This window comes from Podarcis pityusensis (genome assembly GCF_964106645.2).
Source record: "Podarcis pityusensis genome assembly, chromosome: 18".
Classification (NCBI taxonomy): Eukaryota; Metazoa; Chordata; class Lepidosauria; order Squamata; family Lacertidae; genus Podarcis; species Podarcis pityusensis.
In genome coordinates this window covers 7,170,416-7,197,484 of record NC_138043.1, presented here as the reverse complement: position 1 = coordinate 7,197,484, position 27,069 = coordinate 7,170,416, and the positions used below count along the sequence as shown (strand labels likewise).

At 48.9% G+C, this 27,069-nt stretch overlaps 2 protein-coding genes across 3 annotated transcripts in view; one reads left to right on the top strand and one right to left on the bottom strand.

Annotated features, from left to right (window-relative positions):
- TNFAIP8L1 (TNF alpha induced protein 8 like 1) overlaps positions 1–27,069 on the bottom strand; it is a 166,871-nt gene that overhangs the window by 31,437 nt on the left and 108,365 nt on the right. The window lies entirely within an intron of this gene.
- Positions 203–26,190, top strand: CREB3L3 (cAMP responsive element binding protein 3 like 3). 2 transcript variants are annotated; one of them, XM_080989033.1, is made up of 11 exons: positions 203–912; positions 1,083–1,250; positions 6,648–6,772; positions 8,792–9,095; positions 13,021–13,133; positions 14,860–14,994; positions 16,556–16,662; positions 18,803–18,871; positions 20,939–21,023; positions 21,662–21,758; positions 24,232–26,190. In XM_080989033.1, exons 3-11 carry the CDS (start codon positions 6,650–6,652, stop codon positions 24,594–24,596), a joined length of 1,398 nt encoding a protein of 465 aa, XP_080845159.1. In that variant the 5' UTR covers positions 203–912; positions 1,083–1,250; positions 6,648–6,649; the 3' UTR covers positions 24,597–26,190. The 2 variants fall into 2 exon arrangements, with proteins under 2 accessions (XP_080845159.1, XP_080845158.1); XM_080989032.1 differs by having other exon boundaries at positions 203–1,250.

Sequence of the window (27,069 nt, the reverse complement as noted above, 5' to 3'; positions counted from 1 at the left end):
CAGAGCACACCAGGCACTCCTGTCTTCCACTGCCTCCCGCAGTTTGGTCAGACTCATGTTTGTGGCTTCGAGAACACTGTCCAACCATCTCGTCCTCTGTCGTCCCCTTCTCCTTGTGCCCTCAATCTTTCCCAACATCAGGGTCTTTTCCAGGGAGTCTTCTCTTCTCATGAGGTGAACAAAGTCTTGGAGCCTCAGCTTCAGGATCTGTCCTTCCAGGGACCACTCAGGGCTGATTTCCTTAAGAATGGATGCGTTTGATCTTCTTGCAGTCCATGGGACTCTCAAGAGTCTCCTCCAGCACCATAATTCAAAAGCATCAATTCTTCGGCAATCAGCCTTCTTTATGGTCCAGCTTTATGGTCTTGATCTACAGGGTGGCAATTTCAAAAGTCTATATAAGGCCTTGTGGGCCATTGTTCTGGGTCCCTCCTCTCTCCTGCAGGTGAGGGGAGCACCCTGTTGCAACAGATCAATAAAGATCAAGCTCACTAGCAGCTTTGCTTCTCAATATTCTCTGGCTGGCCTCTGTTATTTTCTCCTACCAATAGGGAACCTATGTAAGGACTCTATATGCGCTCTTGGATACCCCATAAGGAAAAAGGGCAATTTTTGTTTACAACACGGCTACTATCCATTTCCCTCTGTTCCTTGGTGTTATTGTTTCTTTCCTTCTGTTTTTTCCAACGAAGCAGAAAACCTGGAAAGATAGATTGCATCTGACCGTCCTGATAGCAATAAAAAGGGCAGACCGGAGGGTTGACCCTAGAAGGCAATTATTGAACATGCTGTTCTTTTTCAGGGAGAGGAAGCTATTCTTGAAATCTAGGTAAAAGTTCGCCGTGCGACACAGCCCAAGAGAGGACTTTGCCCCTATGGACTCACTGCCCACCCCAGACTGGGAAGGAGCAGGTGTGGGCGGTGGTGGTCAAAAGCTATTTAGATAACGGTTACTCAATTTGACCCAGCGACGCCAATTCCTTCTTTTTGCCCATCGACGACCAGTCTTTGGTCCCATTGGTGGACTGGGCGAGGGGAGGGATTTCTAGTCCCCTGACGCTGTCTTTTTTTGTTTTGTTTAGTTGGAGTTTAAACTTTGCTACACAGTGGAAGGAGGTTTCGGGGCAGAGGGACCCAAGGGAGACAGGAGGAGAGAAAAACTCAGCCGGGACGCCACCGTTGAGTTGAAATAAAGGCCGCTTGGCAAAAGCCACGTCGAAGGAGGCAGAAGTCACCGACACACGGCTGGGGTGAGTTGGTACAGTTTGGTTCGTGGCAGGATTTGGTGCAAAACCCCCCACCGCGTCCGCCACCGTTTGACCCAACCTGGGCCATCTTTGGAAACCTGAGCAATGCAAACAAGAGGACGAAGGTCAGGATGGAGACGGGAGGGTGGAGGGGAGATTGGACATTGAGTGGTGTATTGAGTTAAGCCTGTTAGCCGCTTGAGCAACCAAACAACAAACAGTTTGGGTTGTGTCTGGCTCAGATCCACACCCTGCAGATCCTGCTCAGAGTAGACCCATCGAAACCAACAAACCTAGGGCTTGCTTCCAAGTTTAGTTCCACTTGGAACAGACCTACGTACTGGAATTATTGGACCTAAGTTAGTCACGCTCGTGAATTTCAGCGGGTCTGCGGCGAGAGCAGCTCACTCTGGGCACAGCCCTGATCCGTCACGTTCATTAACTTTGGTGGGTCTACTCTGCGTAAGGTGAGCATATGATAGGAGCTTGCTTGGATTAACAGCCCCAGCTACAGTGGCATTTGCGTTTGCTTGCAGTTATCCCTTTCAAAGCGGGGGAACATGTTCAAAATTGATGAAGAGTCATGATTTTGTAGGTAGGCATGAATTGGGAAATTGTGCATGCATGAATTCTGCTCACAGGGCCTGAATCACCTTGTGCCTGAGCCACAGTAGCAGAATGTGTACTTGGTCAAAGCTCAGGCTAAAACCTGGTGGTTTAATATTGATTATTTCACGTATTTCAAATGTTTTACATCCTTTCCTTAAATGGATTTGTTTAAAGCAGCTTTGCAAAACCACACACTGTAAAACCGAACTCAGCACTAAACATGTTTGGGGTAAAAAACCCCCAAAATGTATGTACTGCTGGATCGTAATAAAACCTCTGAACTGTTTACCAAAAAATAAGATTTAAATAAGACATTAACATTTTCAGTCTGTTAAAAAACGGTCTTGGAAACATTTGAAAGATAATTAAAATCAATGATGGGCTAAAAAGACTTGTGCTTAATCTCAAATGCTGCATGTTTGGGTAGGTAAAGGTAAAGGGACCCCTGACCATTAGGTCCAGTCGCGGCCGACTCTGGGGTTGCGGCGCTCATCTCGCTTTATTGGCCGAGGGAGACGGCGTACAGCTTCCAGGTCATGTGGCCAGCATGACTAAGCCGCTTCTGGCAAACCAGAGCAGCGCACGGAAACGCTGTTTACCTTCCTGCCGGAGTGGTACCTATTTATCTACTTGCACTTTGACGTGCTTTCAAACTGCTACGTTGGCAGGAGCTGGGATTGAGCAACGGGAGCTCACCCGTCATTGTGGGGATTCGAACTGCCAACCTTCTGATCGGCAAGTCCTAGGCTCTGTGGTTTAATCCACAGCACCACCCGTGTCCCTGCATGTCTGGGTAGGCTTGCCTTAAAAAAAAATAAAAAAATGTTTTAAGCAGGCACTGAAAAGAGCAAAGCAGAGACACTTGCCTGATGTCAATAGGCAGGGAGTTCCGACGTGTAGGCACTGCCACGTTAAAATGTTGGTATTTTACATGTGCAGAATAATTATTACTGGCGCCTGCGCCAGTTCCTTAGATCGAAGTAGTCGACTGGACACATCTGGAAGTCAGTAAGGTGATCTTTCACATAAACTGGCCTCAAGCGTTAAGGGGTTTTTATACTAGTACTGAGAGACGCAGGTGGCATTGTAGTCTAAACCACTGAGCCTTGGGCTTGCTGATCAGAAGGTTGGTGGTTCAAATCCCCATGATGGGGTGAGCTCCCATTGCTCGGTCCCTGCTCCTGCCAACCTAGCAGTTCGAAAGCACATCAAAGTGCAAGTAGATAAATAGGTACCACTCTGGCAGGAAGGTAAATGGCGTTTCCGTGCGCTGCTCTGGTTCACCAAAAGTGGCTTAGTCCTGCTGGCCACATGACCCGGAAAAACTGTCTGAGGACAAATGCCAGCTCTCTTGACCAGTAAAGTGAGATGAGTGCCGCAACCCCATTAGATGAGGGCGGGTGGCGCTGTGGGTTAAACCATAGAGCCTAGGACTTGCCGATCAGAAGGTTGGTGGTTTGAATCCCCGCGACGGGGTGAGCTCCCGTTGCTCGGTCCTTGCTCCTGCCAACCTAGCAGTTTGAAAGCACGTCAAAGTGCAAGTAGATAAATAGGTACCGCTCCGGCAGGAAGGTAAACGGTGTTTCCATGCGCTGCCCTGGTTCGCCAGAAGTGGCTTAGTGATGCTGGCCACATGACCCGGAAGCTGTAAACCGGCTCCCTCGGCCACTAAAGCAAGATGAGTGCCGCAACCCCAGAGTCGGCCACGACTGGACCTAATGGTCAGGGGTCCCCTTTACCTTTTTAATATACTGAGCTCGAAGCCCGGGAAGAGGGAGGCACTAAGGATGAGTGGCTCCAGTGGTAAAGACTGGGAAATGGAACATCTCCCTGGATGGGGGCTACTCTCCCTATGAAAGAACAGGAATGGAGTTAGAGGGTGGCCTTTGGATCTGCCTTTGTCACTTGAGGCTCAGGAAGAGTGCGTTTTACCAGCTGGTGCGTCAATGACAGACATTCCTGAACAGGGGAAGGCTGGCCGTGGGGTGATTCATGGACTTGCATCCTTGGGACTCAATGAATGCCATGTGCCTAGTCCAGAAGCCCCAGCTGGTACAAAAAAATGCTGCAGCTAGACTTTTAATGTGGACAGACTTAAAGCATGGGTAGGCAAACTAAGAGGGACGTGGGTGGCGCTGTGGGTTAAACCACAGAGCCTAGCACTTGCTGATCAGAAGGTCGGTGGTTCGAATCCCTGCGACAGGGTGAGCTCCCGTTGCTCGGTCCCTGCTCCTGCCAACCTAGCAGTTCGAAAGCACGTCAAAGTGCAAGTAGATAAATAGGTACCGCTCCGGCAGGAAGGTAAACGGCATTTCCGTGCGCTGCTCTGGTTCGCCAGAAGCGGCTTAGTCATGCTGGCCACATGACCCGGAAGCTGTACGCCGGCTCCCTCGGTCAGTAAAGCGAGATGAGCGCCGCAACCCCAGAGTCGGCAACGACTGGACCTAATGGTCAGGGGTCCCTTTACCTTTACCTCTAGGCAAACTAAGGCCCAGGGGCTGGATCCAGCCCAATCACCTTCTAAATCCGGCCCATGATGGTCCAGGAATCAGCGTGTTTTTACATGAGTAGAATGTGTCCTTTTATTTAAAATGCATCTCTGGGTTATTTGTGGGGCATAGGAATTCGTGCATTTCCCCCCCTCCAAAATATAGTCCGGCCCCCCACAAGCTCTGAGGGACAGTGGACCGGCCCCCTGCTGAAAAGGTCTGCTGATCCCTGGTATTAAAGCAACTCCAGTGCTCAAAAGTCTGCCTTGGCTGAAGGAGGTGCCAACTGGCCATGATAAAAGCAGCCTCTCCTATTTTGGTACCCTGCAAGCACAGTTTAAAGACTCAGTGTTTCCCACCCTTGGGTCTCCAGCTGTTTTTGGACTACAGCTCCCATCATCCCTAGCTAGCAAGACCAGTGGTCAGGGATGATGGGATTTGTAGTCCGAAAACTGCTGGAGACCCAAGGTTGGGAGACACCAGTTTAAAGTGCAAAGCTTTTCACTGCAGGGACATGAACACTTAACCACTTGCTGATTTTCTGCATATTGCTGCATGCCACCCTAGCCTTCGAACAGCGTGAGATCCCAGGGGTCCTACACACGAGTAGGAGTCCAGTAGAGAGACATGCCTGACTGGTCGTTTGGGAAATACAAAGTCTTTATCCAGCCTGAACATCACAGCGACTGATACTTAAGAGCCATCAGCACACTTCAGGATCAGCAGAGTATCGGCAGTCAGCATTCAGTAGTTATGTACGGGCAGTTGCTCCTGAATGGGGTATCTGTGCCCCTGAAGGACCAGGTGCACAGCCTGGGAGTCATTTTGGACTCACAGCTGTCCATGGAGGAGCAGGTCAATTCTGTGTCCAGGGCAGCTGTCTACCAGCTCCATCTGGTACGCAGGATGAGACCCTACCTGCCCGCGGACTGTCTCGCCAGAGTGGTGCATGCTCTGGTTATCTCTTGCTTGGACTACTGCAATGCGCTCTACTTGGGGCTACCTTTGAAGGTGACCCGGAAACTGCAACTAATCCAGAATGCGGCAGCTAGACTGGTGACTGGGAGTAGCCGCCGGGACCACATAACACCGGTCTTGAAAGACCTACATTGGCTCCCAGTATGTTTCCGAGCACAATTCAAAGTGTTGGTGCTGACATTTAAAGCCCTAAACGGCCTCAGCACAGTAGACCTGAAGGAGCGTCTCCATCCCCATTTTTCTAGCTGGACACTGAGGTCCAGCACCGAGGGCCTTCTGGCGGTTCCCTCACTGCGAGAAGTGAGGTTACAGGGAACCAGGCAGAGGGCCTTCTCGGTAGTGGCACCCACCCTGTGGAACGCCCTCCCATCAGAATGTCAAAGAGGAAAACTACCACCAGACTTTTAGAAGACATCTGAAGGCAGCCCTGTTTAGGGAAACTTTTAATGTTTGATGCATTACTGTATTTTAATATTTTGTTGGAAGCTGCCAGATGGGCGGGGTATAAATAATATGTTGTTGTTGTTATTATTGTTGTTGTTGTTACACCGGTCTTGAAAGACCTACATTGGCTCCCAGTATATTTCTGAGCAAAATTCAAAGTGTTGGTGCTGACCTTTAAAGCCCTAAACAGATTCTGCTCTGTAGACCTGAAGGAGCGTCTCCACCCCCATCGTCCAGCCCGGACACCGAGGTCCAGCTCCGAGGGCCTTCTGGTGATTCCCTCACTGCGAGAAGCGAAGTTACAGGGAACCAGGCAGAGGGCCTTCTCGGTAGTGGCGCCCTCCCATCAGATGTCAAGGAAATACAACAACTACAGTGGCACCTCAGTTTAAGAACAACACTATTTATGAACTATTTGGTTTAAGAACTCTGCAAAACCGGAAGTAGTGTCCCGATTTGTGAACTTTACCTCGGTCTAAGAACAGAAGCAGAATAGTGGAAGGGCACCGGCAGCAGGAGGCCTCATTAGGGAAAAGGCACCTTGGTTTAATAATGGTTTCGGTTTAAGAACGGACTTCTGGAACGGATTAAGTTGGTAAACCGAGGTACCACAGTACCTGACTTTTAGAAGACACTGAAGGCAGCCCTGTTTAGGGAAGTTTTTAATGTCTGATGTCTTATTGTATTTTTAATATTTTGTTGGAAGCCGCCCAGAGTGGCTGGGGAAACCCAGCCAGATGGGTGGGGTATAAATAATAAATTATTGTTGTTATTGTTATTTCTGCATGGTGATGAATGCTGTGGATGTGGCCCACAGTCCTGAGCTTCTGGTCATGTTGATTCCTCTCTCTCTCTCTCTCTCTCTCTCTCTCTCTCGCAGACATGACTGCCGCCAGCCTTGACAGCATGGAGCTGCTGGACCTCCTCTTTGACCGGCAGGATGGGGTCCTTCGCAGCGTGGAGATTGGGTCAACGGCGACAGCTTGGATGGGACTGGAAGACAGCGTGAGTTTAAGAGCTTGCAGCGACACAGAAGCAGAGAGGGAATCATGGAACAGTAGGGTTGGAAGGGATCTCCAGGGTCAGTCCAGTCCATAGCTGTCAACTTACAGATTTGAAAATAAGGGACCAGCAGCCTCGAAAATAAGGGATCAGCAGCCAAAATAAGGGATCAACAATTACTTTGATAAAATACATCTTTTGTTGCGTGCAAATGGCTTTAGATACCTATGAGGTCCATAAATTACCATATAGCATATATTCAACACAAAAAAACAGCAACAATTTGTTGTTGACAAAGCACAGCTGGACCTAGAAAGGGCCCCATTACCTTCAGTAGCTTATTTAAGGGACATCATCAATAAGGGACAGCAGCGGGACATGGCGCTGGGATAAGGGACTGTCCCGCCATATAAGGGACGCTTGACAGCTATGGTCCAGTCCAGCCCCCTGCAATGCAGGGATCACTCTTGCGGGAGGCACCCACATCACAAAAGCCCAATGTCTGGCCCCTCTCTCTGCAAAGCAGTGGCCAGAGTACATGGGGTCACAGGCACTGAAATATACTCGGAGTAGAGTGTGGATTTCATGTTCTTTAGTCAGCTCATAGTGGTGAGGAGGAATGGAAGTTCCCCCGAAATGTCTGCTTTATAGACATTATTTACACAATGGGCCCCACGTGATTGGCTAATTCCGGGATTCTCCTGTAGGCCAATCAGGTTGTGGATTCACTTCCACCTGGAGTTGGATTGGGTGGCTCCTGCGGACCAATTAGACTGCTGCATTCTGGATCCTACTGTTCTAGGACCAATCAGACTGCTGCATTCTGGATCCTGTTGTTCTAGGACCAATCAGACTGCTGCATTCTGGATCCTATTGTTCTAGGACCAATCAGACTGCTGCATTCTGGATCCTATTCAACTCAGTACATAACAGGCACCAACATAGGATCTCCCCTTTGGAGAGCAGAAGACACTGCAAAGACTCTTGTGCTTTTAGGGTTTATTCGCCTATTTACACCCTCAGTCTGCACGGAGGTGGTGCAGATCTTACAACGTGACCCAAAGCATTGCAGGCAGTCCTTCATCCTTCATCGCCAAGATGGATCTCCCTTCCTTTCCTCCTCCTTCTTCCCAGAAGCCCCTTGCCCTTCCCCAGAGCAGTTTTGCCCAGGCAACCTTCTAAATCTCCAGTCCACAACTGGTGCGAAAAGTTCCATTGTCTCGTTAATGATGGCTCTCTTAACAGCCCTAGTTAGGCCAGGCTACCCAGGAATACCTTTGCAGCTTATATTCTCCCTTCCTATCACAAATAACCCCAAAATCCTAGCATTTATTGATTTAATGTTTAGGGGAAACCCCCCCCCCCCAGTTCTGTAACACCATGAATTTGAACAGCTGTGGCACCCCACCCAAGGAAAAAGTGGGAACTGTAGTTTTCCATTCAACACCCAGCACCCTTAAACTACAGTTCCCAAGCTCTCTCACCAACAGGGAGGTCAGCCATCCTTTTTCACCGACTCCTTACCATATTTTGCGCCCTCCTCTTTCACCCTCATTAAGAGGTTCTTCAATTCCTCCTCACTTTCTGCCATCAAGGTTGTGTCATCTGCATATCTGAGGTTGTTGATATTTCTTCCGGCGATCTTAATTCCGGCTAGGGATTCATCCAGCCCAGCCTTTCACATGATGAATTCTGCATATAAGTTAAATAAGCAGGGAGGCAATATACAGCCTTGTCGTACTCCTTTCCCAATTTTGAACCAGTCAGTTGTTCCATATCCAGTTCTAACTTCTTGTCCCACGTAGAGATTTCTCAGGAAACAGATCAGGCGCTCCCATTTCTGCCATAGTTTCTGTGGCCGACACAGTCAAAGATGGTGGGACAGTGTTCTCGAAGCTACCAGCATGAGTTTGACCAAACTGCAGGAGGCAGTGGAGGACAGGAGTGCCTGGCGTGCTCTGGTCCAGGGGGTCACGAAGAGTCGGACACGACTAAACAAACAACTTGCCTGTCTTTTTACAGCGTTTGCTGAAAGCTCAAGAGAACGAGGATTTCATCAATTCTATCTTGGGCGCCCCAGATGCCACCCTCGACTCCCCAAGCTGGTCCCCGGCGGCCAGCGACAGCGGCATCTCTGAGGACCCCAGCTCTGACCAACTGGACAGCCCCCCTCACTACGTTCCGACGGGCAGCCCGGGGGCCTACTCTGACGGAGGCTCACACAGTGACCTGGCTTACCCTGCCTACCAGGACTCCTGCCGGGCCCTCCCTGTTCTGAAAGGGCCGGGTGCTGAGCTTAGAGAAGCGGAGGTGTCTATAGACTTCAGTGAGTGACCCCTTCTCCTTTCGCTAGACCAGCTTTTCCCACAGTGCGTGTAAACAGCTTTGCGTGGACCCCCAACCCCAGAGTAGAATAATGACAAGGCAACAAGCTACGGGATTAAAATTGGCCACAACTTTATTAAGTTTCAGATGTAGGGAAGCCTTGGCTTAGGCACTGGGCGTTTATCCTTCCCAGCCGGGGATCTGGGAGACTTCAGGGTTATCCAGAATGTGTGGGGATTGGGCTGGCTCTGGAGAACATATGTTCAAGCAGAGAGTCCGCCCCCCGTGTTGCTGCCGTCGCAGGGGAGAGCAAGGACAACCTCTCGGCGTATGGCCAATGCCTTTAATGGGGAACCCTGGTATCATCGCCGCAAGGAGGGCATGGGTCACTGCTTCAGGCCCCCCCCCCCCATTTAGGAAGATAGACTAAATGTTGTGACGCCAAAGTTGTGACGCTTTGCTACGGGAAAGGCGAAACCTGCCAATGCAGCAAAATTCCTTTCCGGCCCTGAACCTGATATAGCAGCGTCTGCATACCTGTGGAGAAGAGGTTAACCTGCAAAAAAAGCCTTAACTGAGGGAGGGGAGGGTGGGAGAAGCTCTGGAGCCGACTGCCACTTTGCAGGTAAGATTCACCTTCTCTTGTGTGGACAGGACGGTCCCTCTGCTTACCTGGTCAATCCCCTGGCAACGCCTCCCCAGGCGGGATTGGGCGATTAGCTGAGGTAGGCGGAGACCTCCAGGTATCCAGCCTGGGGAGGATGAAGCCAGCCCAAACTACCAGGAGTCGCACTGGGATCTGGGGGGCTGCGCGCGACCACGCAAAAGGCGCCCCCATTTGATGTGGGGAGTGGTCATTGGAATGTTGGTATCGCTGGATCAGCTGCATCAGTTTCGTTGAATTATTTGTTTCATAACAAATCACGTGATTGTAAAAAAATGGTTGCAGATCTAACTAATCAAATGTCTTCTCCCTCCTCCTCCTCCAAACCTTGTTTATTCAATTTCCTTATGGTCAATCAAAAACCTTGCTTATTTATTTTGTCCCGATTGTTCCTTGCTCAGAGTAGGAGGTGGCGCTGTGGTCTGAACCACTGAGCCTCTTGGGCTTGCCGATCAGAAGGTCGGCGGTTCGAATCCCCACGACGGGGTGAGCTCCCGTTGCTCTGTCCCGGTTCCTGCCAACCTAGCAGTTTGGAAGCACGCCAGCGCAAGTAGATAAATAGGTACCACTGTGGCGGGAAGGTAAACGGTGCTTCCGTGCGCTCTGGTTTCCGTCCTGTTGCGCCAGAAGCGGTTGAGTCCCGCTGGCCACATGACCCGGCAAGCTGTCTGTGGACAAACGCCGTCTCCTTCGGCCTGAAAGCGAGATGAGCCTCGCAACCCCAGAGTCGACTTTGACTGGACTCAGCCGTCCAGGAGTCCTTTACCATATACCGTATTTTTCGCTCTATAGGACGCACCTGACCATAGGACGCACCTTGTTTTAGAGGGGGAGAACAAGAAGCCCCCCCCCCCTGCTCAGCGCCCCTTCAGCGAAGCGGCAGGAGAAACAGACCCCCTTCCATTTCTCCTCCTGCTTCGCTGAGGGGGCACTGCACAGCTCTCCCTCTTTGCTGAAGCCAGGAGAGTCTTGCTCTCCCAGCTTCAGCAAAAGGAACCCAAAGCCTTTGGAGCACAGCGCGAGTTCCCGCTGCGCTCCAAAGGCTTCAGGCGGCTATCCCTGAAGCCTGGAGAGCGAGAGGGGCCGGTGTGCACCAACCCCTCTCGCTCTCCAGGCTTCAGCAAAAGCAACGCGAAGCCTCCGGAGCGCAGGGGGCGTGCTCCCTCTGCGCTTCGGAGGCTTCGCTTTGCTATCGCTGAAGCCAAGGAGCCTGCATTCGCTCCATGGGATGTGCACACATTTCCCCTTAATTTTTGGAGGGGGAAAAGTGCGTCCTATAGAGCGAAAAATACGGTATATTTTTTACCTTACCTGCATGAATCACTCCTTTCCACGGCTAGGCTTCCTCTCCCAAGTTAAGCTCAGAAAGAGGAAAAACCTGATCTTGAACATTGGGTGGTGTAGTTGTCTCCGCACAGCAACGGTTTGCAGGCGTCTGTGTTGCTGCCAGGCGATCCCCCCATACATTATTGGGGCGAGTGGTGGGTGGAAAGCAAGGCTGATGGGCTGAGCCTCCGTACGACCTGCCGGCTTGCACATTCTTCATTTGGGCAAAGCCAGAAAGCAGCCAAGCTGAGGGGTACCCTGTGAACTTGTCTTTTTCTACCTTGTTTTCGTCTTCGTGCAAAATGCACCGGAGCAAACAGATTGGAAAACAGAAGGGAAAGTGGACATTGTAGGGGCTTCCAGAGGGCTTATTTCTCCTGATTTGTTTGCAGGGAGATTAGATGGCCATTTTGCGTCAGAGCAGTTGCTGCCCTGGCCCTGTCACTTTCCTTATCTCTAAAAACTCTGACCTTTCGAGGGAGAAGGTTCCTCCAAGACCTGCCAGCCAATTTTAATTGCATCACCTGAATCTTGTCAGTATGTGATTGAATCCCACACCAAATGCGGGGACAGCCAGGGCAGTGCCTTCGGTCTCCAGGACCTGGTGCTAAGCGCATTGCTTAGGATCAGAGAATTGTAGGGTCGGAAGGGATCCCTGAGGGTCATCTAGTCCAACCCGCTACAAGGCAGGGATCGCAGCTAAAGAATCCCTGACAGATGGCCACCCAGTAAAGGTAAAGGGACCCCTGACCATTAGGTCCAGTTGTGACCGACTCTGGGGTTGCGGCGCTCATCTCGCTTTACTGGCCGAGGGAGCTGGCGTACAGCTTCCGGGTCATGTGGCCAGCATGACTAAGCCGCTTCTGGCGAACCAGAGCAGTCCACGGAAATGCCGTTTACCTTCCCGCCGGAGCGGTACCTATTTATCTACTTGCACTGGTGTGCTTTCGAACTGCTAGGTTGGCAGAAGCAGGGACCGAGCAACGGGAGCTCACCCCGTCATGGGGATTCGAACCGCTGACCTTCTGATCAGCAAGTACTAGACTCTGTGGTTTAACCCACAGCGCCGCCCGCGTCCCTGATGGCCACCCAACCTCCGTTTAAAAACCTCCCGTCAACCACTTTCCGAAGCAGCCCAGCCCACGGTCAAACAGCTCTTACCGTCAGAAAGTTCTTCCTAATGTTTAGTCCGAATCTGCTTTCTAGTATTTGAATCCATTGTTTTGAGTCCCACCCCTCTGGAGCAGCGGAAAGCATAAGAGTTACGTATGCTGAACACGCATGGCTCACCTGTGGCCTCTCCTCCCAAAAATGGTCATTTAAAAATAATCTTAATGCACTTAAAAAAAAAAATCTGTTTTTCCTATTGATCTCCTGCCGAAGTGCTTGCTCCCTGATTATTATTATTTTTTACCATTTTCATTTTTTCTAAAAGCATTTTAACCCCCCTCCAATTACAGTGGTACCTCGGGTTAAGTACTTAATTCGTTCCGGAGGTCCGTTCTTAATCTGAAACTGTTCTTAACCTGAAGCACCACTTTAGCTAATGGGGCCTCCTGCTGCTGCCACTGCGCCGCCGGAGCACAATTTCTGTTCTCATCCTGAAGCAAAGTTCTTAACCTGAAGCACTATTTCTGGGTTAGCGGAGTCTGTAACCTGAAGCGTCTGTAACCCGAGGTACCACTGTACTCTCATAGGCCACCCGCTGTGATACCATGATGCCAAAAACATTTTTTGGGGGGTGGGGCCTCTTCAAGCCCTTCCCCAGAGTTGTTGTATATATGATTATTAGGCTGGGGGGGGGGAAATTAATTATTATTTTTTAATTCCAAAGATCCCACATTGTGATACTCTAATGCCAAAAGCTTCTTATATGCACCCCTCCCCGTTTTTTTAAAATGCAGCAGCTCTGAGCATTTTGTTTCCTCTTTTGCAGATATGTGGGAGGTAGGATTTTACCCGGAGGAGAGGCAGGAACAAGCCGCCCCCCAGCTGAATTCGTGCACCCTGACCATAAAGGACCTTTTGCTGTCAAACAGCTGTGAGATGGTGAGATTCTCAATGGTGCTGACCTTTAAAGCCCTAAACGGCCTCTGCCCAGTATACCTGAAGGAGCATCTCCACCCCCATTGTCCAGCCCGGACACTGAGGTCCAGCGCCGAGGGCCTTCTGGCGGTTCCCTCGTTGTGAGAAGTGAGGTTACAGGGAACTAGGCAGAGGGCCTTCTTGGTGGTGGCACCCGCCCTGTGGACCGCCCTCCCAGCAGATGTCAAGGCAGTAAACAACTATTTTACTTTTAAAAGACAACTGAAAGCGGCCCTGTTTAGGGAAGTTTTTAATGTCTGATGCTGTACTGTTTTTAATATTCGGTTGGAAGCCGCCCTGAGGGGCCGGGGAAACCCAGCCAGATGGGCGGGGTATAAATAAAAAATTATTATTATTATATTATTATTATAATCAGGCTAAAGCTGTCAGAAGGCTTCCAAGAAATCCTGGTTTGCTTTTACAGTACAGTCATACCTTGAGTTGAATGTGCTTCGGGTTGAGCGCATTTGAGTTGCGCTCCGCGGCAGCCATGAAGTAACGGAGCGCGTTACTTCCAGGTTTCGCCACTCGCGCATGCACAGACGCTCAGAATGACGTCACGCGCATGTGCGGAAGCGGCAAAACGCAACCCGTGCACGCCCCAACGCGTCTTGCGTTCCTGAAATATACTCAGAGTCAAGAGTGGATTTCATGCTCTTTATTCAGCTCATAGTGGTGAGGAGGAATGAATGTCCCCTCAAAGTATCTGCTTTATATACATTATTTACACAATGGGCTGCACGCGATTGGCTAATTCCAGAATTCTCCTGTAGGCCAATCAGGTTGTGGATTCACTTCCATCTGGAGCTGGATTGGGTGGCTCCTGTGGACCAATCAGACTGCTGCATTGTTCTAGGACCAATCAGACTGCTGCATTCTGGATCCTATTGTTCTAGGACCAATCAGACTGCTGCATTCTGGATCCTATTGTTCTAGGACCAATCAGACTGCTGCATTCTGGATCCTATTGTTCTAGGACCAATCAGACTGCTGCATTCTGGATCCTATTGTTCTAGGACCAATCAGACTGCTGCATTCTGGATCCTATTGTTCTAGGACCAATCAGACTGCTGCATTCTGGATCCTATTGTTCTAGGACCAATCAGACTGCTGCATTCTGAATCCTATTGTTCTAGGACCAATCAGACTGCTGCATTCTGAATCCTATTGTTCTAGGACCAATCAGACTGCTGCATTCTGGATCCTATTGTTCTAGGACCAATCAGACTGCTGCATTCTGGATCCTATTGTTCTAGGACCAATCAGACTGCTGCATTCTGGATCCTATTGTTCTAGGACCAATCAGACTGCTGCATTCTGGATCCTATTGTTCTAGGACCAATCAGACTGCTGCATTCCGGATCCTATTGTTCTAGGACCAATCAGACTGCTGCATTCTGAATCCTATTGTTCTAGGACCAATCAGACTGCTGCATTCTGGATCCTATTGTTCTAGGACCAATCAGACTGCTGCATTCTGGATCCTATTGTTCTAGGACCAATCAGACTGCTGCACTTTGGATCCTATTCAACTCAGTACATAACAGTTCCGTTCGGGATGCGAACGGGGCTCCAGAACGGATCCCGTTGGCATCCCAAGGTGCCACTGTACATGTATTGTCTTCTGTTGAAGAACCTAGTAAGCGGCCGTCTTCGGCTTTGATTAATGTGCCCCTTTCTCATGTCGCAGCACCAACAAGGCATGAACCCATCGCTGTTGAGACAAACCCCCGGGACCTGCCAGGAACTGGTCCTGACCGAGGATGAGAAGAAGCTGTTGGCCAAGGAAGGAGTGACTCTACCCACCCAGCTGCCTCTCACCAAGGTGAATGCTTCACCAGGCCAAAGGGTGGACCATCCGGTCCATCATCATCCTCTTCTAGCATTGGCCAACCAGATGCCTCAATGGGAACGCCCCAAATTCTGGAAACTGCAGGAGGAAAGAGTGTTCTTGTTCTTGCAGGATTCCCACAGGCGTCTGGGCAGCCACTGTGAGGACAGGATGGTGGCCTAGATGGGCCATTGGCCCAGGGGCGTAGTGGGGGAGGGGTGTCACGGTCCAGTTCACGGGCGATCGAAGTCCCGGCAGGGGACGTCAGGACCGGGGGCAAGATGGTGGGGAGGGAGCAGGAATGGGGGTCCGGAAGCCAGGAGTCAAGAGTCCAAGGGTCAGAGAGCCGGGAGGCAAGAGGCCAAGGGTCTGAGGGTCAGGAAGCAAGGAGTCACGAAGTCAAGGGTCCGAGGGTCAGGAAGCAAGGAGTCACGAAGTCAAGGGTCCGAGGGTCAGGAAGCAAGGAGTCACGAAGTCAAGGGTCTGAGGGTCAGGAAGCAAGGAGTCACGAAGTCAGGGGTTCGAGGGTCAGGAAGCAAGGAGTCACGAAGTCAGGGGTCTGAGGGTCAGGAAGCAAGGAGTCACGAAATCAAGGGTCCGAGGGTCAGGAAGCAAGGAGTCAGGAAGTCAGGGGTCCAAGAAGCAAGGAGTCATAAAGTCAAGGGTCCGAGGGACAGGAAGCAAGGAGTCATGAAGTCAGGGGTCCGAGGATCAAGAAGCAAGGAGTCACGAAATCAAGGGTCCGAGGGACGGGAAGCAAGGAGTCAAGAAGTCAGGGGTCCGAGGATCAAGAAGCAAGGAGTCACGAAATCAAGGGTCCGAGGGGCGAGAAGCAAGGAGTCAAGAAGTCAGGGGTCCAAGAAGCAAGGAGCCAAACACAGCAAGGCAGGGAACGTGTTGCTGTGGCAAAGAGCTGAAGGGAAATGCTGACCTTATATCCCTTCCCGGCTCTTGCTGCCAGGTGCTATGAGTAACCAGTCGACCTCACCTGTGCGGCCGCACCTTGCCTCTCCAGAACAAACTTAGGAAGGCCCCAGTACCTTCCCGCTGGAGTGGTACCTATTTATCTACTTGCACTTTGACGTGCTTTCGAATTGCTAGGTTGGCAGGAGCAGGGACCGAGCAATGGGAGCTCACCCCGTCATTGCGGGGATTCGAACCGCCGACCTTCTGATCAGCAAGTCCTAGGCTCTGTGGTTTAACCCACAGCGCCACCCGCATCCCCGCAAGTTGCAAATAAACATACACAAAACTTCCAGAGACTCATTAATTTATTATCGGAGCTTGCTTGCCTGCCTGAGATCATCACAGCCAAGCTGGAACTGGGAGAGGAAGGGCCTTTGCATCCCTCTCCCACCGTTTGTGAATTTCCATGAGTTAATTCACAAACCCATATAGAAATGCAGTACAGAAAAGTGGGGGAAACGAGAAATTGAAATGGACATATTTTCCCATGCCTACCTTAAGCCGGCTGCAGAAAAAATAAGATAAAAATCTAGTTAGTAGCCCCATGACTAGAATCCAGCTGTTAAGCTGTTTCCTTTGCACCTTGCAGTATGAGGAGAGAGTCCTCAAGAAGATTCGCCGAAAGATCCGGAATAAGCAGTCGGCGCAGGAAAGTCGGAAGAAGAAGAAAGAGTATATTGACGGACTGGAGAGCCGGTAAGTCATCTTTCCGCGCCCTCTTCCTGCAGAATTTATTCGTAGTCTGATAAAGAAGTGGGAAAATAGATCTGAAAGTTGAAATTTTTGAGTTTAGTGTTCAGTTCAGTTTTATTTATACTTTTCAAATTTATACATTTCGTTAGTTTTACAATCAATCTGACACCCTAAAATTTGACTTCCTTCCTCCTCTTTCTGTGGTTTCCTAAATTTCTTTCTTTCTTTCCCCCCATAATACGCTTTTTATTAGTTTTCTTACTTAACAAACACACACAAGAAATTAACAAAAATGATAAAATGATAACAAAAAAAACCATACATACATAAATTCATACGTTCTTACAAAATAACTTTTGCCACCATATTCTTAATTCCCAATTCCTTATCTTCCCCAATAGACTTCCATCTTCCTCAAAGTGTGTCTGTCTTATCTGTTTAATAAACTGCTTCTTTAATCGTTTCGCCATTTCTTCTGTTATCTGAATACCATACTTATAATCCATATTGTGGTTTGCGAAAATTAATCAAAGAATGTCCAGGTTTTAACTTGAGGGCACTGTTGGTTTTTTTTTTTAAATATTCTTTATAAATTTCCCACTCCTTTTTGAACTTTTGGTTTGGTTGTCTCCTAATTGTCTCCGTCATTTTTGCCAGTTCAAGATATTCAAATAATTTATCCTGCCATTCTTCTTTTGTTGGTACTAATTTTTCTTTCCAATTTCTGGCAATTAATATTCTTACTGCTGTTGTAGCATATAAGAATATTCTTTTTTTCATTTGGAATATCTGAATCTAAAATGCCTAAGAGGAAGGTATCTGGTTTCTTTATGAAAGTTTGATTAAATATTTTAAAATTTGTCATATATAATATCCCAAAAATTCTTAATTTTTTTGCAACCCCACCACATATGAAATAGTGTTCTGCCTGTTTACACCTCCAGCATGTATTAGATCTCGTTTTATACATTTTGGATAGTTTGCTGGGAGTTATATACCACCTGTAAAACGTCTTCAAAAGATTTTACTTTTGTGTCTAACAGGCCGTAAATTTCCATTCTTTATTCCATAATCTTTCTCATGCCGATAGTTGGATATTTTTACCAAAATCTTTCACCCACTTAATTATTCCTTCTTTCACCTCTTCATCTTTCACCTCCCATTCTAGAAGCCTATACATTCTAGATATGTACCGTATTTTTCGCTCTATAGGACGCACTTCCCGCCTCCAAAAATGAAGGGGAAATGTGTGTGCGTCCTATGGAGCGAATGCAGGCTTTCGCTGAAGCCTGGAGAGCAAGAGGGGTCAGTGCACACCGACCCCTCTCGCTCTCCAGGCTTCAGGAAGCTATCCGCAAGCCAGCGGAGCCCGGCAGGAACTCCCGCCGGGCTCCGAAGGCTTGTGGATAGCAGCCTGCAGCCCGAAGACCGGGGAGCGCAGCGCTGCGCACCCTGGGCTTAGGACAGCTATCCGCAAGCCTGCGGACCGCTCCCCCAGCCCGTAAGCTCCGGGAGTGGTGGCAAGGCTGCGCAACTGTGCCTCGGCTCCCGGACCTGTTCTGGGGGCTGGGGTCGGGGGAAGCTCGGGCTTCCCCCGCCCCTGCCCCGCGGCTAAGAAGGAAGCTGCGTGCAGCCTCTTCTGGCTGGAGAGGTTGTACGTGGCTAAAGAGGAAGCCAAGACAGCCAACAGGATGGATCCCACTGGCTATCTTGGCTTCTTTGCTCTTTGGGGCTGGGGGGAAATAAAATTATTTCCCCCCAAAAAACTAGGTGCGCCCTATGGAGCGAAAAATACGGTACATTCTAGAATCTCCCCGCTCCTCCTCATCAGAGATGAGCTGATCTGCCTGAGAAAGCATTCCCCAATCCTCTGATTCAGACAGAGACCCAGATGGACCAATCTGCCACTCCCTAGCTGCAGTTCTGACGAAAACCCCTCCTGCGAAGTTGCCGCTTGCATTGGAAAGGGAATTTGCCGCTGGCACCAATGAAAGCTTTACGCTCCGTTCTCTCTGCTCCTCGTGCATAGATCTTGCCACCTCGTTTTCTCAGCCGACAGGATGTTTTAAGTTTTAAGGAACTTTTAAGGGGTGACCGGGCTTCTTGCTATCCTTTCCTACTCACCCTCTTTGCCGTCCTCCAGGATGTCCGCTTGCACGGCTCAGAACCAGGAGCTACAAAGGAAAGTCGTTCACTTGGAGAAGCAGAACTTGTAAGTCGTTTTCTGCTTCCATAGTGGTGTTTTTTCCCTTTTGTTTTTTAACCGGGAAGCAATTACTCGCGCGGGGGGGAGGTGGATGAAGAGCAACCACGAGACATGTATACCTGCGCAGATGTAGGACGTGTGGAGGAATAGAAGATAGAAATGCGAGGACGCCAAAATGGACAGAAACGCACCCATCCCTGGTTATCCACCTGAAATATACTCGGAATAGAGTGTGGATTTCATGCTCTTTACTCACCTCATAGTACAGTGGTGCCTCGCAAGACGAAAAGAATCCATTCCGCGAGTCTCTTCGTCTTGCGGTTTTTTCGTCTTGCGAAGCAAGCCCATTAGCGGTTTAGCGGATTAGCGCTATTAGCGGCTTAGCGGGCTTAGCGGATCAGCTGATAAGCGGCTTAGCGGCTTAGCGGATCAGCTGTTAAGCGGCTTAGCGATCAGCTGATAAGCGGCTTAGCGATCAGCTGTTAAGCGGCTTAGCGGATCAGCTGATAGGCGGCTTAGCGTCTTAGCGGCTTGGGAAAAGGGGGGGGGGAAGGAAAAAACCCCCGCAGGAACTCGCAAGACATTTTCGTCTTGCGAAGCAAGCCCATAGGAAATTTGTTTTGCGAAGCACCTCCAAAACGGAAAACCCTTTCGTCTAGCGGGTTTTCCGTCTTGCGAGGCATTCGTCTTGCGGGGCACCACTGTAGTGAGGAATGGAAGTTCCCCCGAAATGTCTGCTTTATATACATTATTTACACAATGGGCCCCACGTGATTGGCTAGTTCCAGGATTCTCCTGTAGGCCAATCAGGTTGCGGATTCACTTCCACCTGCAGTTGTGGGATGTAAAACACAGGAGCAGTCAATTACAACATTCCTAGAGTGTACATGTTGAGACATGGGGAGGGATGTTTGTCCAGCCAGCAGGTAAACTTCCTGGGACACACTTCCGCCGCATGTGACCAGAGGTGGGTGTGGCCTCACCTGTGCAAGTAATGATAAAAGCACAGGGCAGGGGCAGCCATCTCTCTCTTACTTTCTTGCTCTCTTGCCTCTTATCTTCCTTCGAAGAAGCAACATCTGCTAAAGATGCTCTCTTGGCTCCCAGCCTAGAGAGGACAAAGGGACTATCTTCTTATAAGATAAGTCTCCTTCTTTGGAGGTGGAGTCTCCTTCTTTGGAGGTCTTTAAGCAGAGGCTTGACAACCATATGTCAGGAGTGCTCTGATGGTGTTTCCTGCTTGGCAGGGGGTTGGACTCGATGGCCCTTGTGGTCTCTTCCAACTCTATGATTCTATGATTCTAGAATCTAAATGTATATTACCTTATTAAGCCGTCTGCCTTCTGGGATCCGATTGTGAACAGAATGTGAGTAAACTCTTTTTTTAATACTTTTATAAAAGACTGTGTTCTGTCTTGTATTTTAAGAGGGAACAAAGGGGAAATTACCAGAGTAATTATTATAGAGGTTCTAGTGAACCTGAGTACACGTTACCATTGTGAACTTAAAAGGGGAATGTCTTACTCTGCTGATATTTTGGGAACTTGTTAGCACAAGTTGGATAAGGATATAATCAGTCAATATATTCTCTCCTGAATCCCTGAACATTCCCACAGGAGTCAGATTGGGTGGCTCCTGAGGACCAATCAGACTGCTGCCTTCTGGATCCTATTGTTCTAGGACCAATCAGACTGCTGCAATTTGGATCATAGAATCATAGAATCATAGAATCATAGAATCATAGAGTTGGAAGAGACCACAAGGGCCATCGCGTCCAACCCCCTGCCAAGCAGGAAACACCATCAGAGCACTCCTGACATATGGTTGTCAAGCCTCTGCTTAAAGACCTCCAAAGAAGGAGACTCCACCACACTCCTTGGCAGCAAATTCCACTGTCGAACAGCTCTTACTGTCAGGAAGTTCTTCCTAATGTTTAGGTGGAATCTTCTTTCTTGTAGTTTGGATCCATTGCTCCGTGTCCGCTTCTCTGGAGCAGCAGAAAACAACCTTTCTCCCTCCTCTATGTGACATCCTTTTCAACTCAGTACATAACACCACCTAATTTCTTCCCAGGTCCCTCCTGCAGCAACTGAAGAAACTCCAGGGACTGGTGATGCAGTCAAGCGGCAAGGCAGCCCAAACAGGCACTTGTGTTGCGGTACGTGGTAGTGTGTGTGTGGGGGTGTCATGTGGGTGTGGAAGAAGCTGGTCTATTTCCCCTCCCCGCTGCCTCTTTTCAAGACAGGTTTTGGGATGAGTTTAGGCTTGAATGAGCCTGTGCAGCCCGGGCCAATGATGGAGAGAGACCCCGTGGCCCTTCAGAGGTTGCTGGGCTCCAAGTCCTACTCAAGAGTGGGCCTGTGGAAGTTAACGGGCACAACTAAGACTAAGACTAAACCACTGGGCCTCTTGGGCTTGCCCATCAGAAGGTCGGCGGTTTGAATCCCCACGTCGGGGTGAGCTCCCGTTGCTCGGTCCCAGCTCCTGCCAACCTAGCAGTTTGAAAGCATGCCAGTGCAAGTAGATAAATAGGTACCGCTCTGGTGGGAAGGTAAATGGTGTTTATGTGCGCTCTGGTTTCCGTCCCGGTGTTCTGTTGCGGTAGAAGCAGTTTAGTACTGCTGGCCACATGACCCGGAAAGCTGTCTGCAGACAAACGCCGTCTCCCTCGGCCTGAAAGTGAGATGAGCTCTGCAACCCCAGAGTCGTCTGCGACTGGACTTAACCGTCCAGGGGTCCTTTACCTTTTAAGACAGACACCTGACTCTACTTTCTGCCCCCACCCACCCCTTTCAGGTCCTGCTGCTTTCCTTTGCCCTGATCGTCTTCCCCTCCATCAGACCTTTCACTCGCAACAAAGCCGAGTTGGAAGGAGACTTCATACCTGTGAGAGGTGAGCGATGGGTTGGGTGAAAATGAGTGGCTGACAAGCACATACATACACACAGTAAACTGCCAGAGGTGCTGAATATTTGATGCACGGAACATCTTGTTTTGTGTTCAGTAGCTAGATATTGGGGAGGGAATGATTTAGTACATATTTAATGGCAAACATACCTAATTTGGAGCTTCCAAACATACAGTGGTGCCCCGCAAGACGAATGCCTCGCAAGACGGAAAACCCGCTAGACGAAAGGGTTTTCCGTTTTGGAGGTGCTTCGCAGAACGAATTTCCTATGTGCTTGCTTCGCAAGACGAAAATGTCTTGCGAGTTCCTGCGGGGTTTTTTTCCTTTCCCCCCCCTTTTTCCCAAGCCGCTAAACCGCTTATCAGCTGATCCTTAAGCCGCTTATCAGCTGATCCTTAAGCCGCTTATCAGCTGATCCGCTAAGCCCGCTAAGACGCTAATACTGTAGCTCTAATCCGCTAAACCGCTAATGGGCTTGCTTCGCAAGACGAAAAAACCCGCAAGACGAAGAGACTCGTGGAACGGATTCTTTTCGTCTTGCGAGGCACCACTGTACCTAATTTGGAGGTTTTTCAGCAGAGGATGGGTGGGAAACTCAGCCAGATGGGCAAGGTGGTATTATTATTATTATTATTATTATTATTATTATTATTATTATTATTATTTCAAGTTCCAAGATGGTCAAGGGCCTTATGCCAACTATTTCTTTTTTAAAAAATCATTTTTATTGATTTTCCAATAAAAAACATCCAATTAATATATCCAATCCTAATACTCCAATTAAAACACAAAAAATAAAAAAGACCAAATTATAATTATTAATTTTTTTGAGCTCCCCACGGTCTGGATCTCTGAAGCATATCTGCACATCTCAGTCCTGCCTCTCCTCGTTTTTTCCCTATTTTCCACATCTCGGATTTTGACGCTTTGTAATTCTCCGCCCCCGAGTCCACGATTCTCAATCATGTCAAACATCGTGTACTTTCATCCGTCGAATACGGCTTCGTTAGTATATATTTTTCCAACTGTCTTTTTATCAGCGCAGCTTCCTCCGACTCCATTCCAATGCCAATTATTTCTTTAGACATTTTACAAATGATTACAGATTAGTTCAATGTACCGTATATTTCGCTCTATAAGACACACCTTTTCCCTCCTAAAAAAGTAAGGGGAAATGTGTGTGCGTCTTATGGAGTGAATGCAGGCTGCGCAGCTATCCCAGAAGCCAGAACATCCAGAGGGATCGCTGCGCAGCGCTCCCTCTCGCTGTTCTAGCTTCAGGGATAGCCACGCAAAGCCTCTTGAGCACAGCGGGAGCGCTCCTGCCTCTTTGCTCAAGAGGCTTTGCATTGCTTTCTTGTTTCTTGTTTTCCTCCTCTAAAAACTAGGTGTGTCTTATGGTTGGGTGCGTCTTATAGAGCGAAAAATACGGTAATACAGGGATTGGAAACCAAGCCTTATGAGGCATGGTTGAGGGAGTCAGGTATGTTTAGCCTGGGAAACAGAAGACGTGAGAGGCGACAGGACCTTCCTGATGGGAAGAGCTGTTTGGCAGGGCGATGGACTCCCTTGGAAGGTGGTGGACTCTCCTTCTTTGGAGGTTTTTAAGCTGAGGTTGGGTGGCCATCTGTCAGGGATGCTTTCGTTGAGATTCCTACATTGCAGTGCCTTGGAGTTGTAGGAGTGCAAATATCCAGAGTGTGGGGATCAGATGGGATTACTATGAGGAATTATAAAATATGCATCAAGCCATTGTGTCCGTTATGAAAACATGGCGTTGACTGGGTTCGATTCATTGACAGTAATTTCTGATCAAATCCCACAAGCCTCTGCATTTCTGGCAATTTCTCTACTGTTCATTTTCTACGCCTGACAGGCACGTATCAGCATTCTAAACACAGGCCAGTTGCTTCATCAGGCATCCTGAGCCATAAAAGATAGTAGGTAGCTTCTTTGATGTAGTTTGTTAATCTTTAGATAGATCTTAAGGGCCACAGAGCCTAGGACTTGCCGATCAGAAGGTCGGCGGTTCGAATCCCCGCGACGACGGGGTGAGCTCCCATTGCTCGGTCCCTGCTCCTGCCCATCTAGCAGTTCGAAAGCACGCCAAAGTCCAAGTAGATAAATAGGTACCACTCCGGCGGGAAGGTAAACGGCGTTTCCGTGAGCTGCTCTGGTTCGCCAGAAGTGGCTTAGTGATGCAGGCCACATGACCCGGAAGCTGTACTTCGGCTCCCTCGGCCAATAAAGCGAGATGAGCGCTGCAACCCCCGAGTCGGCCACGACTGGACCTAATGGTCAGGGATCCCTTTACCTTTAATCCTTCCTTTGCTTTGGAACGCCACAGGAGTAGATCATACGATTCTATGCTTCTCTGAAAGGCAGACCCCTCAATTTCTGAGCCCTGCTGAGTGCCCCTCATGGCGCTCATGCCTTGCCTTTCTCCCCCTCTTCCCAGTTTTTTCCAGGTCCCTCAACAACGACGCTTCATCCAGGGTTGCCTACCCCATGGCAAAGGAAGCCGACCAGAGCTCCAAAGAGCCCGAGAAACCCCTCTGGACCCAATACGCCCACAAAGGGCACACGGAGCAGGATGAAACCCTCAAAAACCTGGTCGTAAGGCACCACATCTTGTCAAGGCACCACGACGCAGGAGAGGCCGTGGTGAGCAACAGCACCGAGCCTTTGCACGAGGTCGCCTACTCGCACTTGGAGGGACTTGAAGGCCCCGGGGAACACGTCGGGCACAGCTTGGCAGCCACGGCCTGGGCAGACTCTGGCCAGCCTAGCAAGGGGGTCCTGGAGCAGGCCGACGAGTTGTGACCCTCTCTCCCCGCTGCTTTCCTCTGTATGGCATTTGGGGACTTAATAGGGGGTGGTGATGGGGGACAGGGCTGGATGTGTGTAGACCAAACTGCTTCTTTCCCACTGAGCAGGGAGGGGGGGAAGGCATGGAGGTGCTGTTTGCAAGAGAGCAAGCGAAAAGTGTAAAGAGGGTGGCTTGCTTTCTTCTTGCCCTCTCTGTGGTAAGCTTCAGAAAAGCCCAACTCCCTCCCCCCAGCATCTGCGGTCAGCAGCAGGCCTTAGTCAAAGGTTTGTTGAGTCCATCCTTACTCTGCCTGCTGGACATCTCTCAGCAATTCCTCCTCTGCTTTAATAATAATAATTTTTTATTTATACCCAGCCCTTCCCGGTTCAGAAAACCGGGCTCAGGGCGGCGAACAACAAATTTAAAACACTTAATTGATGCAACGAAAAACAGCATAAAATACAGTATAAAACGTGAATAACAATAAATTCAGAATTCAAAAATCAATTTAGGGGGAAAATCCACCCAATAAACATTAGATGATCACCAGGGCTAGCTGGCTAAATTAGTCCTATTTGGGCCAGCGAAGAGACCAGGTGAGAATTAGCTGTGGGATCCCAGAGCGGGTAATCTTCATAAAAAGGGGAGGGGGAGGGAAGGAAGGGGAATAAAAGTTCAGGCTAAGTTCAAATTGAATGGGCGTAATAGCTCTGTCTTACAGGCTCGACGGAAGGAATCCCGCAGGGCCCTGGTCTCATGGGACAGGGCATTCCACCAGGTCGGAGCCATCACTGAAAAGACCCTGGCCCTGGTGGAGGATAATCTGACTTCTTTAGGGCCCGGGACCTCTAAACTATGGTTGTTCGTGGACCTTAAGGCCCTCTGCAGGCCACACCAGGAGAGGCGGTCCCGTAGGTATGAGGGTCCTAGGCCGTGAAGGGCTTTAAAGGTCAAAAGCAGCACCTTAAATCTGACCCTGTACTCCACCGGGAGCCAGTGCAGCTGGAAAAGCACTGGGTGAATATGCTCCCATGGCAGAGACCCCGTGAGGAGCCTCGCTGCAGCATTCTGCACCTGCTGGAGTTTATGGGACAGCTTCAAGGGCAGCCCCGCGTAGAGCGAATTACAGTAGTCAAGCCTGGAGGTGACCATCACATGGAATCACTGTGGCCAGGTCGGGGCGGGAAAGGTAAGGGACCAACTGCTTAATGTGGCAAAGGTGGAAAAAACTAGAGTTTTGTCCGACATTGCCCACATGTTTTCAAGTATATTTCTTTGCAGTCACGAGGGCTAGAAACTCCCAAATGAAAGCTCGGTTGGGCAGGGAAAGGCAGTGATTTTTGTCCTGTCCTGGGTTCGTCTTAAACAGTGCTGTTCCTGTTCTGCTACAGTTCGGCTTCTGGAAAAAAAACACTTTCTTTCGCTGTTTGCTGTAGCCTGGAAGTAATGTAATGAATTGTGTAATTAATCTCAACGGAAGGGAAGCATCAGAAGATAATTATTTATGTAATGTTTGTGGACTAAAAAAAATTAAAATCATTGCAAATACCACTTGTATGGGAAAAAATTTATAATGAGTTGGAAAAAAATGTTTAAAAGTACATTCCCCCCCCAAAAAAACCCAGAGTCCTTTTTGTTGGGGATAATTCAGATGGAAATTCTCAGGTGTCAAAAAAGACTATTTTTGTATGCCACTACTGCGGCCCGCGTTTTGTTAGCCCAAAAATGGAAAACGAGCAAGGTCCCAACTAAAGAATGGCAACTTAAGCTGACATAATATGTGCAGATTGCGGACTTAACATATAGAATAAGAGAACAAGAAGAACATACGTTTAGAGAAGATTGGAAAAAGTTTATTGAATATATGGGGGGAAATTGTGTACGCTTGAAAATGCTGGCAGCATTAAGATAAATTCAACAGTGTAAATAAGTTTTAATGGATATAATAATGGAATACTGAATGGTATGGTTTCTGTAAAAATGCAGGGATTTATGATATGTAAAATGAACCATGGAAAGAGAAGAAGGGAAGTCACTGACATTTTAAGGTTGTTTAATGAATATTTTAAATTGTAAAATAGAAAACTTAATAAAAATTATTTAAAAAGAGCAAAATACCACTTCTATTAGCTTGTGTGATTTTCTGTTCCTGACCTCCGAAGAACACGCAAATTGCGGAAATGTCCGTTTCCGCTTCTGGCAGAATTCTGTGACCTTCCCAGTGAACCCTGAGGTTTTTAGGGAGCTGAATTCTGTGGCTGCATTCTCCGGCTTTTGTGTGCACCTTTGCAGAATCACAGCAAGGTCACACATCCCTGGTTACACTCTTTTCTACTGCAGAATTAGAGCTGAGAAGCTTCTACAATCCAACTCTTTGAGCCAGTTTTCAATCAACAAATATATTTTCTTACCTCACATTTCATTTTATCTGGGGCTTCTTCCAGCGGTCTCCCAACTAGTCAAGTTTGACACCAGTTTTGTTTTAGG

Coding starts and splice junctions, on each gene's coding strand:
- CREB3L3 (XM_080989033.1), top strand. CDS start 6,650: ATGACTGCCGCCAGCCTTGACAGCATGGAGCTGCTGGACCTCCTCTTT. Junction 13,134..14,859: donor TGTCAAACAGCTGTGAGATG/GTGAGATTCTCA, acceptor CTCATGTCGCAG/CACCAACAAGGCATGAACCC. Junction 21,759..24,231: donor AGACTTCATACCTGTGAGAG/GTGAGCGATGGG, acceptor CCCTCTTCCCAG/TTTTTTCCAGGTCCCTCAAC.